This window comes from Rhamphochromis longiceps, linkage group LG17 (assembly GCF_057381845.1).
Source record: "Rhamphochromis longiceps isolate RC_006_pf linkage group LG17, R_longiceps_female_GT1.1, whole genome shotgun sequence".
Taxonomy (NCBI): Eukaryota; Metazoa; Chordata; class Actinopteri; order Cichliformes; family Cichlidae; genus Rhamphochromis; species Rhamphochromis longiceps.
In genome coordinates, this window is record NC_140573.1 from 31,225,340 (window position 1) to 31,244,948 (window position 19,609).

The following is a 19,609-nucleotide window of genomic DNA, read 5'->3' on the forward strand; positions in this document are numbered from 1 at the left end:
CAGTATTAGACTGTCAGGGAAATGTGTCTGATAGAAAAGGAGAGTTGTGGGAAAGAAAGTGTATCTGGATATTTGACAAGGAACTTCTGAGACAAGTTGGTGAATGTGGCATTTTTGTTAGGATCCAAGAAATGCACCAAGCCCAATTTAACACTTGTTTTTTTAAGGTCATTGGCATAAACCAAGTTGAGTCACTGTGGATGACCATCTGTTGGATGTTTAGCAGTCACGCCTTATCTCCATCTGATAATCGATGAAAATCTGTGGTGGAAAATGTATTTTCTTTATCTTTTATTTTTCCTCCAAAGCACCAGAGAAAGCAAAATAAATCCTGTTCCCTGTTGCACCTTTCAAATATTATCAATTTGTATTCTCAGCATATAACACGATGGTTTAATCAGATTCACAGCTGTGTGAGAATGGTAAACCTGTTTATTTGTTTTTTCCACATGTCCTGTGGAGTGGAAATATAGATTCCTGACTAGTCATTTCCTTTCACACAGGGCCGAAACAGACAGTACATGCATGTTTTTGCAGCATGGGTAGTAATCTCAAATCAATAATTTCCCCAAAGCCTGTGAAACAACATGTTGTCAAAAATTACCAAGATTTAAATTTCTCTTTTTCAGTGTATAACAATCCACCTCGCTGTGTAAAGCAGCGTACCTTCGGGACAGAATCCCGCCTGATGACGGGGCTGAAAACAGAGTCGACCAGAAACTGGAGTGCCATGCCAGTCCTCCTGGATCCACCTTCATAGGGAAGGTCTTTGATGGCTCTGAGTACCTCCTCAAGGGAATTGTAGTCTGTCAAAGCAATCCGCATCCTGCATGGACATAGAAGCACAAAACTGGATCAGATAGAAACATTTTTCCACATTAGACCACAGAACTGTGTATTCTGTCACCTTTCCATCAGAACCAGCAATAACTCCTTCAGCTATAGTAGCTCATCTGTTGGATCAGACAACACAGGCTAGCCTTTGCTCCCCTAGTGCATCAATGATCCTGTTGCTGGTTCACTGGTGTTCCTTCCCCAGACCACCTTTGATAGATACCAACCACTACAGACTAAAAATAGCCCAGAAGAGCTGCAGACAACCCAGTTGTCTAGCCACCAACATCTGTTTCTTGACAAACTTGCTCAAATCCTTATCCTTGCCCATTTCTCCTTCTTGTAACAAATCAAACACATCAACTTTCAAGGACAAAAGGTTCATGTGTTCCCTAGTATATCCCACTAGATACTGGAGCCATAATGTAGAGATGATCAGTGTTATTTACGTCTCCTGTCAGTGGTCATAGAAAGTGATCATGTAGAAAAGACAGCTGAATATAATTTATGCCAAGCTGCCACAAAGGTTCATGCGATGTGCCAAGCTCAGGACTGACTTCTACCTTGGAACATCCCCAAAGACAGTGACTCCAAAACGGACCCCATCAGCTCCGACCACATTGTCCTGAAAGGAGGAGATGATGGCTGAGATGAAGTCTTTGATTCTGGAAAAGTCTTTATGACCCACGCTCCAGGACTCATCCACCAGAAACACTATGTCGGCCTGAACCACTGTCCTGCATGCTGAGGAAAGAAGAAAAGATTAATTAATATGTGTAAAATGGTAGCATATACATGAAGCATAGAAAGACACAATAAGATATATTTTAAGAAGATTCAAGAATTAAAAAGAAATGCACTAATACTAATACGTAGCTATTATTCCATTACCTCGTCAGTAACTTCAAAAAAGGTGAAACTTCTATATATCTCTATACTCTCTATATCCTTTTTTGTATTTTTATGGCTCGTGGATTGTGAGTTCTCCAAATTCTAATTCTACATAAATACCCAACAGTTCCTGAAAGCTATGCTGCCTACAGATTGGTAGAAACTGTTATCAACCACTTAAATGGCACTTTACACCGTGGTTTACTGACACATATCGTTTGGTTACCAGGGTAATATCGGTTCTCTGAAAACCGACTGAGAAAACCAAGTGAGGTTTTAAACAGAACTCACTTTTTTTAAATTTACTTAACTAATATTGCCCTCATTTGAGCTCATTAACTAAATGTTTTAATCTATTATCTATCACTATCAGTGCTACTTTAATAACTTTTAGTATTATAAATTGCCCAAGCCATATTTGAATATTTTATCCTTTAGTTAAAAATGCAATCTATCATTTTCAGCTACTGAATTTGGGTTTTTTTTTTCTTTTTTTGCTGGTTTCAAGACTTGAATAAGACATTTTATCAAAATGTAATTCTCCATTACATTTATCTTTAAGGGTTTCCCTCTGAAACCTCAAAAACACTAATTTAGCCTCCTGCTGCTTCAGACATCTTTAATTCCTACACTGACCACCAGATAGCAGTCTTGTTCCACCTTGCTGAGGGGATTCCTTTCATTTGCTTCTGTCATGCAGCCAGAGCCTCACACAAATCCTTGTGAATTTTTAATGAGACACAAGTGAGCCAAAGAGACTATCAATATTCTGAGCACTCCAGCAATAAAACTTTAGTACAGCGATGAGAAACGCTTAGAATAATAAGGTAAACACACCCAAAATCAGGGTCAGTACCCTTGCCCAAGCAAACAAACGCATTTAAAATAAGAATCTGCTGGGTTTGATGGGATTTAGATGCTTTTTTGAGTGAACTGGTGCACTGAATACGCAAGTGCACCGACACATATTCACATGCACAAACTGCTGTGTCTGCAAACACCTTGTAAGTCAATATTCTGGTATTGCATATGCAATAAACCAAAGTGACAACAGCATTGATTAGGCTAGTGAATAGGAGATAGGTGCAACTGATTGTTCTGTAAGTGATAAGCGATTCTCTGCTGTCTTCTATTTCATAATCAAGCTTTCTCTCCTCTATTATCTCACCCTTCTTCCTTTGGCTGCAATCCCAGGATTCACTGGGGGTGACATATGTCTTCAGCCCATAGCGGCCTAACATTATGTTCCTCCTCACACACCTATACATTTCTGGCCATACACCAAGGAAACAAAATATCACCGGGAATAGCATTTTGGAGGCCTCTCAAGCGCTATTATCTTTGGAAGCTGTAGTATCATATATTCAGCAACAGCAGATCTATTAGCGAGGACTTATACTCATTGATGCACTTTGAAGAGATAAAACAATGTTCATACTTTCCGGTCCGAGTTGTGCCTCATAAAAGCAACTACCTACCCTATAATAAACATGTGGCTTTTCCATTTACTGGATGCATTTCACACTTGAAGGATTTTAGTAAACGCACATAAAATGTTGTGAAGACTGAGCGAAGAAGCAGCTGGAGGTTGGTGTCTGTCAGACAGACACAGACTGGGATGGAAAACAAGATCAATTATCCAGAAGTTCGTCTGTCTAGGCTTGCAGGTGAGATCGACATGCCCAGGATAAGGACACAAAACATGCTGAGAGATTAGGAATGGTTTTCTTGAAGGTTATCTATGTTGATATCTCAAAGGTTGCATACACCTTGGTGTTGGACCACCACTGATTTCCACATTAGATGTAGCCCAGTGGCTTGAGCATATGCTGCAGAAAATTCTGCCAAGAAAGAAAAAGCCTCAGAAATATTGATGCATTACTCCAATTGCCTCTGACAAGATTAAGACATGAGATCATAAGATGTAACCCATCAGAGAGCACACATCAATAAAAATGCAATTAACAATAACATGTATTGTGCTACAAAATAATCGTTAAGAACATAGGTGAGAACAGGAAGTAGTTGCTCAATAAAGCCTATTATAAGCCTAAGGGCCCTTTGCTTTCTAGGGCTATCAGTCATTGTGGCAGCACGGCAGTATTTTTGTCTTGGTCTCCACCAACTACTGAGATTAAAATGGGATTTTTTTATATTACATTTTCCCAATGAGCCAGTTGCTAATTTTTTAGTGCATGCTGTTTGGTGTTGGGCAGGTATGCAGAGGTGTGGACTCGAGTCACATGACTTGGACTCGAGTCAGACTCGAGTCATTAATTTTATGACTTTAGACTTGACTTGAAAAAATGTTCTAAGACTTGTGACTTGACTTGGACTTTTACACCAATGACTTGGGACTTGAATTGGACTTGAACCGGTTTACTTGAAAAGACTTGATATTTTACCCCAAATATAAAATTTAACATGCATATTATATAGAGATTGAAAATGTGACGTCATTCACGGGTAGAACCGCAAAGGATTCTGGGAACTCGTGGCAAGCGGTACTAGCGCACGCAGGCTTTCAATTAAAATCAGTTATACAGCGATAAAAAGAAACACAAAAATGTCAAGAAGCTGTTGTATTATTAACTGCAATAGCCGGTCGCATGACAGCCACGGGAAGCCGACGGGTAAAGAGATCGGTTGTTATCGGATTACGTCGTTGAAGAGAAATTGTTCGAGCCATGTTTCCGAAGTAACAAAGACGCGACGGGTGGCCTGGATTGCAGCCATTCAAAGATCAAATATAACGTCCCAGAACCCTCCAGCTCACAGGTTAGTCTGCTCCAAGCATTTACACGAAGGTCAGTGTTTTTTAGTAGTTAATACGTCATTTTCATAACATAATTGGTGATATAGGTTACAAGCAAGTCTGGCGCTGAACAGAAATTGTGGCGCTATGCTCCTTTATTTATTGTGCATAAATAGTGAATTGTCCTGACACAATATTGCGTTTCGCTTATGTTATTATGGTACATTGACAAAAACATATACGTTTATTCACAGGATAAAACAGGTTTTTTGTATCACTAATTGCCCAGTACGATTACAGCATACAATATTATTGTCACTGCTACATTTCTGTGATGAACCAGAAATTATTTCCACTACTAATTAATTACCGTTGAGCTCAAAGGTTATATTAATAAACGGTTAAGGAATGTGTATTTATGACGACGATTTGTGAGATTGGTAAACTTATGATACGTACGATGGTCTTTCGTTCTACACGGTGCATTTCAAGGTCCTGCACCCATCCGTCGGTAAACTGTACCTGGACTTGTTGCAGTGACCGGAAGTTACTAAACTTCATGAGTGTATGCACTCACTCCAAGAACCGTATGATTATTAATATGCATATAAATAAAGAAGCTATTTTGTGCAAAGATGTCAACTGTAAGAATGCTGTGCATAAACATTTACCCTGCTCCATGTATGATGATATAGTGACTGCTCTGTATAAAAGTGGCACACTGCTTGATAAACAATATAAGCATAAGAAACCTAACATCAGACCTGGCTGGAAAGAACATGTATCCATGTACCATGATGAAGCTCGCATAGCTTATAAATGTTGGGCCATGGCTGGAAGACCTAAACAAGGCCCAGAATTTGAACAGAAAAAATGTGCGAATGCCAGATATAAGTACGCTGTTCGCTTTATAACTAAAAATGAGCAAATGCTAAGAGCAGATTCTTTGGCCAGGAAAATGCTGTGTAATAATACGGCAGATTTTTGGAAAGAGGTGAAAGCTCTTAATAACTGTAAACCATCTCTACCATCAACTGTTGAAGGTGTTTCTGGGGCAGATAACATTGCAGCATTATGGAGACAGCATTACAGTGCGTTGTTTAACTGTATAAAAAGTGAACCATATGAGGACAATCTTGACATGAGTAATGACACAATAAGTGTAAGGACACATGAAGTATATGAAGCCATTCATAGGTTGTCTGATAATAAATCCTCTGGTTTGGATCACATCACTGCAGAACATTTAAAACATGCTAGTGTAAGGCTAGCTCCTCTTTTAGCACTCTGTTTCACTGGGTTTATGATTCATGGCATATTACCAGACTCAATGCTGTGTATTTTACTGGTACCAGTTATGAAGGACAAAGCTGCAAAAGTGAGCTGCTTGGATAATTACAGGCCAATTGCACTAGCCAGTATTTTATCTAAGGTGTTAGAAAGAATCTTGTTTGACAGAGTTAGTGTGTTCATCTCTTCTCTGGATAATCAGTTTGGCTTCAAAGCACGGCACTGACATGTGCATATATGCACTCAAGGAAATAGTCAGTTTGTACAGGGCTAAAAATTCATCTGTCCTCATGTCTTTCATTGATGCCTCTAAGGGTTTTGATCGAGTGAACCACAGAAAACTTTTTGATAAAATGAAGAGATGGGGAGTTCCTCAGTACATCGTGAGGATTCTCTCTTACTGGTACGCTCATCAGAACATGCAGGTTAAATGGGGAAGCAGTATTTCTGCCCCCTTTGGTGTCAGCAATGGTGTTAGACGGGGTGGGATTTTGTCTCCAATTTTATTTAATTTGTATGTTGATGATTTGTCCATACAACTGAGAGCCTGTAACACTGGGTGTATATTAGGTAAAGCACTGATAAATCATCTTATGTATGCAGATGACCTGGTTGTTTTTAGTCCAAGCAGTGCTGGGTTACAGGATCTTCTTAATGTCTGTACTGAATATGGTGTGCAATATGACATTGAGTACAATGCTGCTAAAAGTGCTGTTTTGATATGTAGAACCAAGCAGGATAAACAGCTAAATTTCCCTTTGTTTAAACTGGCACAAAAAACTCTTGAAGTTCATAAAAAGGTGAAATACCTCGGTCACTTTATTACTGAGCAAATGAATGATGATGATGACATATACAGACAACGGTGTAAGCTCTATGTGCAGGCAAATACTATTGCACGCAAATTCAGCTTTTGTTCACTTCCAGTTAAAGTGGCTTTGTTTAAAGCGTATTGCACACCGCTATATACTGCCCCCTTGTGGTCATCCTACAAACAATGTAGCATGCAGCAGCTGCATGTTGCATATAATGATGCGATGAGAATCCTTTGCAGGATACCTAGAAGTGGTAGTGCCAGCCAGATGTTTGTAGCTGTGGGTGTTTGGACTTTTAAAGCACTTTTAAGGAAGCTAATGTTCAATTTTAGAGAACGACTGGATGGTTCGAGTAACAGTATAATTTTAGCACTCACAGATCCGACAGTGAGTGGTTCCCGTTACTCATCCAGTCTCAGAAAGCACTGGTTAAAGTGTTTGTGTATTTATTGATTTATTTTAAGTAATTGTGTTTTATGTATATTATGGTTTTATGTTTTTACAAATGTTTTAGATACTTATTTATATACATATATATATTTAATGGTGTATACCTTGTGTTGGGGGGGGGGGAGTGTTGTGTGTGTGTGTTTTTTTTTTTTTTTTTTTTTGTCTTGTTTTTATGGACATGAAGTCTGCCAATTAAGATTGAATTGAATTATAAAGATCCATTAGAGTGTTCATCATATCGTCCTATATCACTCTTAAATGTAGATTTAAAAATACTGTCAAAAACACTTGCTCTCAGGCTAGAGCAACATCTACCATTGTTAATTTCTCCAGATCAGACAGGTTTCGTGAAGGGTAGGCATGGTTTTTTCAACCTGCGCAGGTTTTTGAACATATTACACACCAAGTCAACTACAACCCCTGAAATTGCCTTATTACTCGATGCTGAGAAGGCATTTGACCGGGTGGAGTGGGATTATCTGTTTTATACTCTGCATAAATTTGGATTTGGCCCTAATTTCATTTCATGGATTCAGTTACTTTACTCCTCACCTATGGCACGTGTTAGAACAAATTCGTTATTCTCTTCTTATTTCCCACTTCTCCGTGGTACGAGACAAGGTTGTCCCTTATCCCCTCTTCTTTTTGCATTATCAATTGAACCACTGGCGATTAAACTGCGAGCTGACAGTTGCATTAAGGGCATCTTCAGAGGTGACCAGGAGCACAAAATATCCTTATATGCTGACGACCTCCTGCTGTATATGTCAGAGCCTTTATGCTCTCTTCCCCGTGCTCTTGCCATTTTTGAATGTTTTGGTAATATTTCAGGTTACAAGTTAAATCTGCATAAAAGTGAACTTCTCTGTGTCAACTCTATAGCCAGAAAGATTTCATTTTCAGGTTTTCAATTTAGCGTTAAATCAGGGTATGTGACCTATCTGGGGGTTAAGGTTACCCACTCATACAAAGATCTTTATGAAAGAAACTTTGTCCCGCTGCTTAAAAATACTGAGACAGATCTTCAGAGGTGGAACAATTTACCACTGTCATTAATTGGCCGCGTCAATTCTATCAAAATGAACATACTTCCCAAGTTCCTTTACTTATTTCAATGTATCCCATGCTACTTACCCAATAAGTATTTTATAACACTGAATAAGCATATCTCTGCATTTATTTGGAATGGCAAAAGTCCACGAATTCGTAAAGATTTCATGCAGAGGACTAGGCCAATGGGTGGATTAGCCTTGCCAAACTTTCAGTCTTATTATTGGGCAGCAAATATTCGTAATATGCTGTACTGGATGAGTAATGTTACTACAGAGACTCCAGCTTGGCTCCAAATTGAGTCATCCAATTGTGGCAAAATTTGCCTATCAGCTTTGTTGAGTTCAGCTCTCCCATTAGAACTATACACCTATAAACGTAACCCTTTGTTGTATGACTCGCTCAGAATCTGGGTGCAATGTAGGAAAAGGTTGGGGTTACACTTAATGTCAATTAACCTTCCTGCCTTCTTGGGACCTTTTTGTGCCACTGCTATGTGTTAAATGGCTGCCATTTCCACTGTGTTCAGTGGAATATAACCAAACTTGCCACAGGATAGTTTTTACCTGTCAATGTTAATATTCCAGTGTGAATTCCTTAAATCAGCCTAAAATGGCTGAGCAGCAGAAATCCCCACACCCATCACCCTGGGGACCATTTTCTGCCCATTGACTTCCATTATAAACGCTATTTTTCAACCCCAAATTATCATCATATGATTTTATTTTTTCTTCTTTTCTTGGATGTCAATGAAGACTCAGGGCCTTGAAGTTTTAATTTTTAAATTGCAAAAAAAATGCAAAAAAAATAATGGCAGGTCAAAATGTATGTTGGTGCCAATCTTTGGTCCATCTAAAGGCCTACTTATAATGACAATCACATATTACTTCAACTGGTTTTTTGTGGAAATATTTAGTTTCGTTTTTTGGTTTTTGGGGCTTATAACACAGGGCGCTCATGTAATAACACTGGGATTTGAAGGGTTAAAACAACGAAAATATAATTAAAACTTTACATGAATATTTCAGGGAGAAGTAGTTTTACAAGGTTGGCTAATTTAAAGTGGAATAAAATATGGATATATGGTCTTTTTATGGCGTGGCTGAGAATGGTCCCTAGGGTGATGGGTGTGAGTTTTTTAAAGGATGGCAGGAGGGTTAAAGCACCTATCTGCTCAAACCATATGTTCCCACCCTCCATGATGGACTCTGCCTTTAAAATATGGGGGTGTAATGGCCTTAGAAATATCAAAGACCTTTTTGTAGATGGGATTTTTGCCTCATTCACGCAGCTCCTGAAGCAGTTTAATGTTCCTCGGCAACATTTTTTCCGCTATTTACAAATTCGTCACTTTGTAAAGAGTCGATTTCCTTCATTTCCGGAACTACCTGAGGAAACTTCTTTGGATAAAATTATTAATATAAACGTTCATAAGAGAGGGGCGATTAAAGAAATCTATGCTATACTATTAGATCTTCAATCTCCTTCTCTCTTCATCCTTAAAGCACAGTGGGAGAAAGACCTTGGGATGACTATAACAGATGAGCTCTGGCAATCTTTTCTCCAGAGGGTACACTCTTCTTCGATATGTGCCAGGCATGGGCTCCTTCAATTTAAGGTCCTACACCGATTACATATCTCCAAGGAAAAGTTAGCCAAGTTCTATCCAGGAGCTGACCCTCTGTGTAACAGATGTAAAGCAGAAACAGGTTCGCTCCTTCATACCTTTTGGACATGCCCCAATCTTCATACCTATTGGGTGTCTATATTTAACACTCTGTCAGAGATGTATAACGTTAAATATGAGCCTTCTGCTCTAACGGCTATCTTTGGGGTGATACCTCAAGACATCACTTTGCCAAAATGCTATTCGAATTCTATTGCCTTTGCTTCACTTATCGCAAGGCGCCTTATACTTTTAAGATGGAAGCAGGAAGCTCCTCCCACACATGAACAGTGCCTTGCGGAGCTCATGAGGTTTTTACATTTAGAAAAGATGAGATATACACTGGCAGGTTCAACCACCAAATTTCTTAGGGCATGGCAGCCATTCTTGATGTACATGGAAACATTTAAAATGACCACCTTATCATGACCAGATACCATATCTCTATATCGCTATCATAGCTAACTGTACGCTGAATGTCCCTTATACATTTTATTTTTCTATTTGTTTGTTGTTGTTTGTTTGTTTTTTGTTGTTTTGTAGGGGTTTCTTTGGTTTGTTTGTTTGTTTTTTCCTTCTCTATTTCTGTTATCTTTTGGGGTATTGTAAATACTGAACAGCAAACTACTGTATGTTCAATGTTTTGTTGTTAACATGCTGCTGTGACTGAAAATAAAATTTATAAAAAAAAAAAAAAAGATTGAATTGAATTGAATTGAAATAAATATGCTAAGATGAGATAGCTGACTTCATCTAACTAGCAAATGTTGTCCAGGCTACGTTGGTGATACAGTTTTTTTTAATGTGTATGATATTTTTGTCATGCGATTTTAAAGCTGGTCCTACAACCGCATCCAAGAATAACATGCAGCGTATCTCAGAACTGTCGGTGAAAATTATTCTTGGAGCTAGGTTTAATTGAGCTGCATTTTAAAGAGGTGCAATTTCACAATTTGTGTATATTTTCTAAGTTCACTATTTTGTCATGTGTTGAGAAAAACACAGATTTTAAAATTACATGGTCTAATATTTACATTTAGCATAACTGCAACATTATTTTTTCGTTTTTTTTTTTTAAAGACTCGAAAGGACTTGAAATTCAAAATTTCAGACTTGTGACTTGACTCGGACTTTTACACCAGTGACTTGAGACTCGACTCTGACTTGCCTGACATTACTTGAGACTTGACTTGAGACTTGAGGATAAAGACTTGAGACTTACTTGAGACTTGCAAGACAATGACTTGGTCCCACCTCTGCAGGTATGCACAGTGAGTTTGTCATAGCTTATTTAATGAGAACAGCTGCTTACTGCTGCAGAAAAGACAGCTGGCAAAAGTGGCTGAAACTGCTTCTCTCAGTAAGTTTGTGGGATCTAAATCACTGAGTTAAAAGAGGCTACAAAGCACTAATGATGCTGAAAAGTTGGGTTAAAGTTATCTGATTGTTTCTCACAATAAGCAGCTTCCATACATTATTGCTTATTTGTTGCTTGTATGAGATGAGATTATTTAATGACAATTATACAAACCTATTTCCTGTGTTTTATGAAACACAGGACCTTAAGAACAATGTTGGGTTAACAATTAAAACTATAATTAATCAACAGTAGGAGGACCTGCATAGGAAGCACAGCTTTTAATGTATTCTTGGGCTATTTATAACCTTCCATAATTCTGCCCAACAACTTTACCAATCACCTTCTGCCAATCACAATCCAAGTGGAGGAAATCTAACTTTTGATTGGCTCGTTGACCTTTTGGTGACATCCAATAGCACCTGAGGCTGGAGTACTGTATCTAGGGGGATGGGTTTGACAGCGTAGCTGACAGAGTGCTGTACTGTACATGAGGGCAGCAGATGTTTAAATTCCCTGACTAGACAGAGTCTGGAGAGAAACTGTAGCTGGGCTAGTGTCTGCCCCATGTACCAATCCAGGTGTGGAGATTTAATGATGGAGCACTCGCACAGACTCTATTCATTGAGCACCTGCCCTTTCCTTGGCCTGATCATCCAACCTGTCTAATTTATAGATCTGTGCACCAAGCTAACAATTGGACACGTGGCTGTGACTCAGAATAATACGTACCTAACTCTTTTTTCACAGACAGAAAATTAAATGGAGAAAAATGACTGCAAACATGAGTCACTGAGTTAAATAAATCAATCATCAAGTAACTGAGGGGGTGGAAAAAGTAAGGAGGAAAGTTGATGTGCTATAGGAGAAGGGAAATTTCACACAAATTAATTCTGTAAGCATGCAGTACAGGTTTATAAATATCACGACTCACCTTCAGCGTGCGCTGCAACACTTTGATGAGTCAGATAAAGGGACAGTAGAAAGATGCACACAGAAGAGTGACCCATACTCTTCCTCGTCTTCCTCCTTCAGTCACCTTCTCCTCCTCCCCAGTTCCTCTCTTCACAAATGCAGTTCCTAAATTGCACTTCACAGTCATCAATCCCACCTTTTCTTTTCTCCTATCTGAAAAATATGCAAAAGAACAACAAGAAGAAAAAAGTAATTACAGGCCCTCAAAGATAAAAACATAATCAGCTTTTTTTTTTTTTCATTTGTGAGGGAGTTGGAACTCTTCTGCAGAAGCCAAGCTTTTGGTGTTTGCTAAGAGTATTTTTTTTTTAATTACAGTAATACACAAAGAAGAGTTTAACAGCGTAGTTCTGCTGTACTCAAGAGACTTGTAGACATGTAACAATGACTGACTGGCATACTAATCAAATAAATAGGTCCAGGTTAGAAACTTTCATGTCATATTATACATGAACTCGGATGTCTTCTTATACACTTCCATGTCCTTAACAAGTGCATAATGTGTTTGATAATTATTATATGTCCAGGTGCAGGCAGGAGCCTCCCTGTAAACACTTTTATAACAAATTCCACTGACGCCAAGGAAATTAAAGCATCAAAGGGGTTTTTATACTGTCCAATAAGGACCCGTTGATTTAAAGCACTTAGCATTTAATGTTATTGTGTTGATAATCTAGTGTAGCTGTCTTACAAAGCAGATCCTCCTGGGATTTCAACATACAGGTTGGCGTAAATGTGTAAAACTGTTTATGACATGCTGTTTAGTGATGAAAAAAAGTCCTCTATTCAAAGGTATAAAAGTTACAAGAACCTTGAGGATACAACTCAGCGATAAATCATTTGATCACAGCCAAAACAGAGACAGGATAAGTCATAAATGGAGTGCACTGTACATTTCTAATCATAACTACCTCTTTAAGATGTTTGATGGCTTTATGGCTTAAGCTAACATGCCATTACAGTGGCTTTGACATAGTGTGCTGGATAAGTCATATTTGCAGTTAAAATGCAAACATTAGAGTCCTGTTTTTATGGCATATATTCTTAATAATTTCATCAGCAAGTGTGGGCATCTTTACGAAATAAGATGTTTTGGCAGTTTGCTGCTCTGCAGGACTCAGATCTGTATTATTGCAATGCCACAAACTTCCCAGGAGTGGAAGTCTTAGCACATTTACCCCAAGGCCAACGGAAAATAACATTCTCAGAAAAATAGCAAAAAACAAAGAGGCTTTGTTAGCATGTTATATGTTAAAGTTCACAATCCACAGGACCATGTTGACCACAAACACCTCATATTAACTGTGAAGCACGGTGGTGGAGGAGCGATGATTTGGGCTTGTCCATGACCTCCTCTTTATACCAAAGTATTCTAGAGTCAAATCCAACAGCTAAAAATTGACAACAGTGATCTCAATCACAGCAGAAATCTATAACAGAATGGCTGAAAAACAAAAATAATCAAGGTGTTGCAATACCCCTGAAAAAGTCCAAACCTCAACATGGCTGAAATACAGTGGCAGGAGAGCTGTGCATAAACCAATGCCTACAAACCTCGATTAACTGAAGCAACATTGTAAATAATAGTGGACCAAAATTCCTCCACCACAATATGATAGACTTACAACGTTGTATAGACAACAATTACATTTGTACAAAAGCTGGTTCTACAAGCTACTGAATCATAGTTTTTCACAAGAGCCTATGCAGTCCTGTGAAAACGTGTTTTTTTCACGTGACAGCAGATAATGAGAAGAAAGATAAATAAATATGGACTGTAGCTACAATGTTAAGATAAAAAAAATTACCAGAGTTTGGTTTTGGGTGTGTGAAAGGCAAAGTGGGTGGAGATGGCCAGTATTTCTAACAGGCACATTCAGATGGATGAGTCTCACCAGTGAAAACACAAGCATTCTTCACAAGAATCTAGATAGAGGGAGAATAATAGTTTTTGCTATGAGAGTAAACAGAGGCCCAGTAATGATCTGGAATAGAGAAAATCCTTCTCTTATCTTTTTGACTGCAAAAACCGCAAGTCTGATTTTCATTCGTATGCTAGCTGATTTATAGGAATATTATCTCTCACAGTGGTGTACACCTGGTTATTTCAGAAATGCTCCTTTCTGTCTCAGTTAGCTGGGGGGATGTGCCTGTGTCTGTATTATAGGCTGTTTAAGGCAAGTAGGGGAGTACTCTAAAAGCCAGTACTCTGGCTCAAAGAGTTGGCAGTTCGTCTTGTAACCGGAAGGTTGCCGGTTCGAGCCCTGGATCGGACAGTCTCGGTCGTTGTGTTCTTGGGCAAGACACTTCACCTACTAGTGTTGGCCAGAGGGGCCGATGGCGCGATATGGCAGCCTTGCTTCTGTCAGTCTGCCCCAGGGCAGCTGTAGCTACAACTGTAGCTTGCCTCCACCATTGTGTGACTGAATAGTGGAATTGTAAAGCGCTTTGAGGGCCCCGAAAAGCGCTATATAAACGCAATCCATTATTATTATTACATAGAAATTGATTATGCTTTGGGTCAGAATAAATGACTAATGCATTTAAAAACTCCCAGGTACTCCCAATGTTATGAGAATAAGGCAACCTTTTGTAAATATCCCCTCAGATTTAATATAAAATTAACAATGTATGGATGCGTTTATTCATTAACAACTAACTACTGTACTTGGTTCATCTCTCTAATCTCAACACGATTCATGTATAATTCTGCCAGAAGTGGAACAACCCCGGAAAACATGTTTCATATGGGCCAATTTCATTATTGGACACAGGATGCTATTATTCTGTTTATTTGGCACATAAATAGGAACATATCCGGCCCCAAATAATAGCTTTATTAAGAATAGCGTCTCCTTTATGTCTGCCATCTTTGCATCATGCATCACACTCATAGTTGGATAAGATTAACATAAACATATCAAAAATCCAAAAGCTACTTTTTCCTAGCATTTTGCCTAAAGCTGTCAAACTACTTATAACGCATCTTTTGTTACACTAATGCTTGTTGAGTAAATAGACTCTAAAAGATAAATACACTAGGAAAATCTACACATTTACTGCAGTGTACAACCCCCAAATATTCTTATCATTATGTCCTCATAGATATAGTAAGAACAGAAAGCCTCGAATGACAAAGACCTTGGACAAAGAAGAGAAATGGGGAGTTAAAGGGCTTGTTAATATTTGCCACTGTTAATGGGCGGCCAACATGATTTTGTCTTGCCTTTTATTACCACTTCTAGCTCCAGCACGGCAGTCCACAACGGACATCTCTGAGGTTGTATTAAGCCAGGATATCTCACTTCTAACATAACTTCTTTCACCCCTTGGTCATTCTCAGACTTAATCAATAGACAGCTTGCTTGTGTGCCCCGCTCTGAGAGCATGGGTTAAGTTCAAAAAGACCTTTGACTGCAAAGATTTCTTTCTTCTGAGTCCCGATGCTTCCACAGACCTCTTCATCTTTCCCCAACAAGCTCAGCTTTTCAAGACGGACAAGGAAAACAGATCAGATGTTCAACTAATAATTGCTTTATGTTTTTCAGTTAGCTAACAAAGAAAGAAAAAACGTATTTCTTTCAGCAACAGGCCAGACACTATGTGCAGACATGCCCAAATTAAAACAGTCTGAAAACATAACTCAGGGCATGCATTATCTCCCATCCATCCCCAACTCTCACACTTACTGCAGTTTCAAATAACTGAAAAAGTTTACATGAACAAAGTCAAATTGGTCAGCGTCTACACAGATACCACCTCAACTTGTGACAAAAGAATATGGACAACCTACTTTATTAAAGGATTAAATGTAAGACCAGCATCAGAATGTAAGGAGACTAAATCTAGCATTTAATTCTATGCCGGATAAAAGCTTTAAAATGCATGGACTAACACAGAGAACATTGTTTGTGTTATGTGTTACATTAGGTTTGTATCCATACACTCTTTATAGTGGATTGTGCACGTACGTCCGTGTCCGTGAGTATTGCATGGGCATGTGCAAGTTCATAAGCATAACATCAAAGAGAGACCTGCCTTCACTCAACTTCTACACATGAGATGGAAACAGAACAAATTTCTTTTACCTTTAAACATTTACAATCCATCCATCGAGCTAATTCATAAACTTTAATGCTTACCCCATGAGAGCATATTTCACCAATAAATGTATATAATGATAACATAAAAAATAAACCAATCAATATGAAACAATCTGAATTCCAGAAAATTCCTCAGTGTGATTTGACCATCTGGTCTGACTAAGCCAGAATGGCTGAAGGCTGAATAGTTTACAACCTCTGCAGATGGAAGTGAGAGCTGGCAGGCTTGAACTGTAATATAACACAGCCAAAAAACTACATTCTCCCGCTGGCTGCCCCTTCACATACCAATGCAGATCTGAGATCTGTCTCTGCACGTATCTTCTTATTACTGAAGTGAAGGGAGGACAAACTCACACTGTGTTGTGAAGAATGGCAGCCGGTATTCATCATTCATCATCATCATCAACCTTCGGACCTAAATAGGTTTGCATCTCTACTTGGAAAAGGTGTGAAAAAGCAGAATGTGAAAGTCTTGTGACAGCTTCACTATGGTGAAATTCTTTTGTAAGCCTTTTCTTTTCAGTGTATACAGAAGTTTCTAGAAGAAAATATGGAAATATATTCAGAAATGTGCCAACATCTACTTAAACATTCAATCAAATTTTATGAGAATGAAATTAAAGTATTATGTGCTCCTCCAAATATTGTAAGGGCCACCCTAGCAGCTCTGAAATGATTTGAGATAAACATCCTCACACTGATCATGCTAACCGGTGTTGATCAGGTGTGCAGTTTTAAACATTTAGTAAGACTTATTTTTTTGAAGACATTAGGTTTTAAGTCAAATTTAATTAGTTGTTGAGATATTTCAACCTAAACCAGTATTGGACCAAAAACATGATTAATGACTACCATAATTTCTCATGCCCAATATCACAGCTTTCAATAACAGTACTACAGGATACAGTGCAGAGCAAAAGTCTTAGGCCATGTTTCATTTCTTTATATTTTGCTATGAAAATGGGAAATAGGTTCAGGGATTAAAACATTTGCACATATACATACACAGCCTGAACTCTCTTCAGGAATATTTCAAAGCTCCTCTTTGGATGCTGGCTGACTTTGACTCCATTCTCTGTTAAGATGATCCCAAACTGTTTACATGACTCAGTCATGGATCGGCCTCCCCATTAGATGTTTTTCTGTGCAGTTATGCTTTTACTGCACTGGCAGTGTGTTTGAGATCTTTGTCATGCTGTAAATGAATAGCTGAATAGAGATGGTACTGCATGGTGGATCAAAATCTGATGGCACTTTTCTGCATTCATAATAAAAGATCCTAGCACCACTGGCTATAATGCAACCCAAACCATGACAGAGCCTCCACCGTGTTTTACAGATGGCTCTAGACAATCACTGTCGTACCTCTCTTCCTCCCAACATAGTGACACCAAATTGAATCATGAATTTCAAATTTGGATTGATTACTCTATAAGATCTGCTGCCACAGATTTAAAGTCAAGTTATTGTGGCTTTTCTCTCTGTTTACCTTCTTAAAGCCACTGTTCCACAGAGAAAATTTCTGATGAGGCTCCAGCAAACATTCGAAGGATCAACTGAGTCAGGTGTGACGTTTTTGCTGGATTTTTTCCTTTTTCTTAAAGACATTAATTTCAGACTCTCTTCATCTCCTGTGGATTTTTAGACCTTCCACTTGTTCTTTTGTGCCCCACTAACCAGTTTTCTCAAACTTTTTAAGGAGAGACTGCACACCTTGCAACGACACAACAAGTTTTCAACTAATAGCAATTTGGAAATCACCTTGTTGGTGCAAAAATACTAATTTGTGCTTGTCAAACTGTGTTATGACTGGCATTTTTCATAGATCCAAATGAAAGTATTTCTCGTATTTCTCCAATCAAAAGCTCAGCTTAGCTATAAAAACAGTTGCAGTGGATGCATGGGTATGCACACTGGGATTACAAACACCTTGCTACCTTCAAGAAGAAAAAAAATGTGCTTTTTTTCTGTCAGAGGCCTTTAGTTTATCACTGCAGCGAGAGGATTAAATAATGTTTCCAAATGAAGTTTACTGTCCCTGGCCCTTCTACCCTCTCTGTGTTCCCTATCTCTATTTCTCACCCACATCCACTCACACATCACATGCCTGCAAGTCTAACTGCATGTCAGCTATTTCTACATAATGGCATTTTCCACCTCACCACTTCACAGGATGGATTATCCTTGTAGGTGGGAAACTGGTGACAGTGAAATGACACACACACACATACGCGTAAGGAAGCACACACAGAAACACAGCTCAGAACTACATTGTATGATAACAGATGTCTTTGGTGCAACACATCATTTCTATAGCTAATACACACACTCACAAAACCGCAGACTCTCATGCACAGCTCAAAGGCTGCAGTATGGCTACTGTCTTAATATCTCTTTACATTTGCACGCAGCCAACACAGACATGTCTACGCATGGAGGGAAATCGACAAGCATTCATTTGACATAGTTTCATCTCCTGACAATGTTCTTGCAAACAACCTGGTATGCTCTTATTATTCATGACACACAAGAGTTTACATGACTGTAAAATGCATTACATCTTCTTTTGTGCTCCTTTTCAACCCGAATGTTTAAAATCTGCAGAAAAACACAGCAGTCATCCAAAAACAGACAACAAAGCATGCAGGACTTTGGCACTGCATGGGGATGTCTGTACATATAAGTGAGTGTTCTTTAACAGAGGAGGATGTCCATTCACAGCAAATAATGTATCTGATGAGCACTGATATCAGACAAGTTAAGCTATTAAAGAAAAACTTTACTGTAAAAAGCAGCAATAATGGCTCAGTATAAAAAGTCCAGACACTTACGGTGCAACAAGGGTATCTGAGCAGTTAAGAATTCAAAAGCACCCTGTAAAGCACCATATTAAAAGGCAGTTAAGCTAATGGCTTTTCAATGAGCCCATGCATTTTCACTTACCAATACACACAAGTTATTATCTTCCAAATCCAGGTGATTTTCTTTTGAGGGTAAAAAGAGGAAACCCCCCCCCTAAAAATACATATAAAAAGCTGCATCCGAGTCAGGCAAAAGCAATTCTGGATTTTCTGTTGTATCCTTGTAGAGGCAGTTATTAGAGACTAAATTGGCATGTGTGTGTATCTATATGTGTGTATCTGAGTGACAGAGGGGGTAGGCGTGTAAGAGTGAATGAATGAAGCAGGATTTCTTTCCTGGGCTTTGCTCAGGCACAGAAAAGTTTGGGAAGAGGGGTGGGGGTGACGCTGCAGCAACCTGTTGGCTCAGAGGGAGAGAGAGACACGGAGGTAAAGGCATAGATGCATACTGAGAGAGAGGTGGTGGTTTCTGTGGAGCTTTGGCCCTGTTGCATTGTTACTTTTCTAACAGTGCTTGTGTGTAGCACGGAGGCCTCAAGGTGACAGAATAACTGGCAAA

At 38.8% G+C, this 19,609-nt stretch overlaps 1 protein-coding gene across 5 annotated transcripts in view; it reads right to left on the minus strand.

The window, feature by feature from the left end:
- Positions 1-19,359, minus strand: part of col7a1l (collagen type VII alpha 1-like) — an 85,894-nt gene extending 66,535 nt beyond the window's left edge. For all 5 annotated transcript variants that reach the window (XM_085386489.1, XM_085386487.1, XM_085386486.1 and 2 more), the window contains exons 1-4: positions 19,133-19,359; positions 12,043-12,236; positions 1,398-1,578; positions 667-826 (exon numbers count right to left, since the gene is read on the minus strand). In XM_085386489.1, coding sequence (XP_085242615.1) covers positions 667-826; positions 1,398-1,578; positions 12,043-12,118 — 417 coding nt within the window. In that variant the 5' untranslated portion in view covers positions 12,119-12,236; positions 19,133-19,359. The remainder of the gene's footprint in view (positions 1-666; positions 827-1,397; positions 1,579-12,042; positions 12,237-19,132) is intronic.
- Between the last annotated feature and the right edge of the window lie 250 nt (positions 19,360-19,609).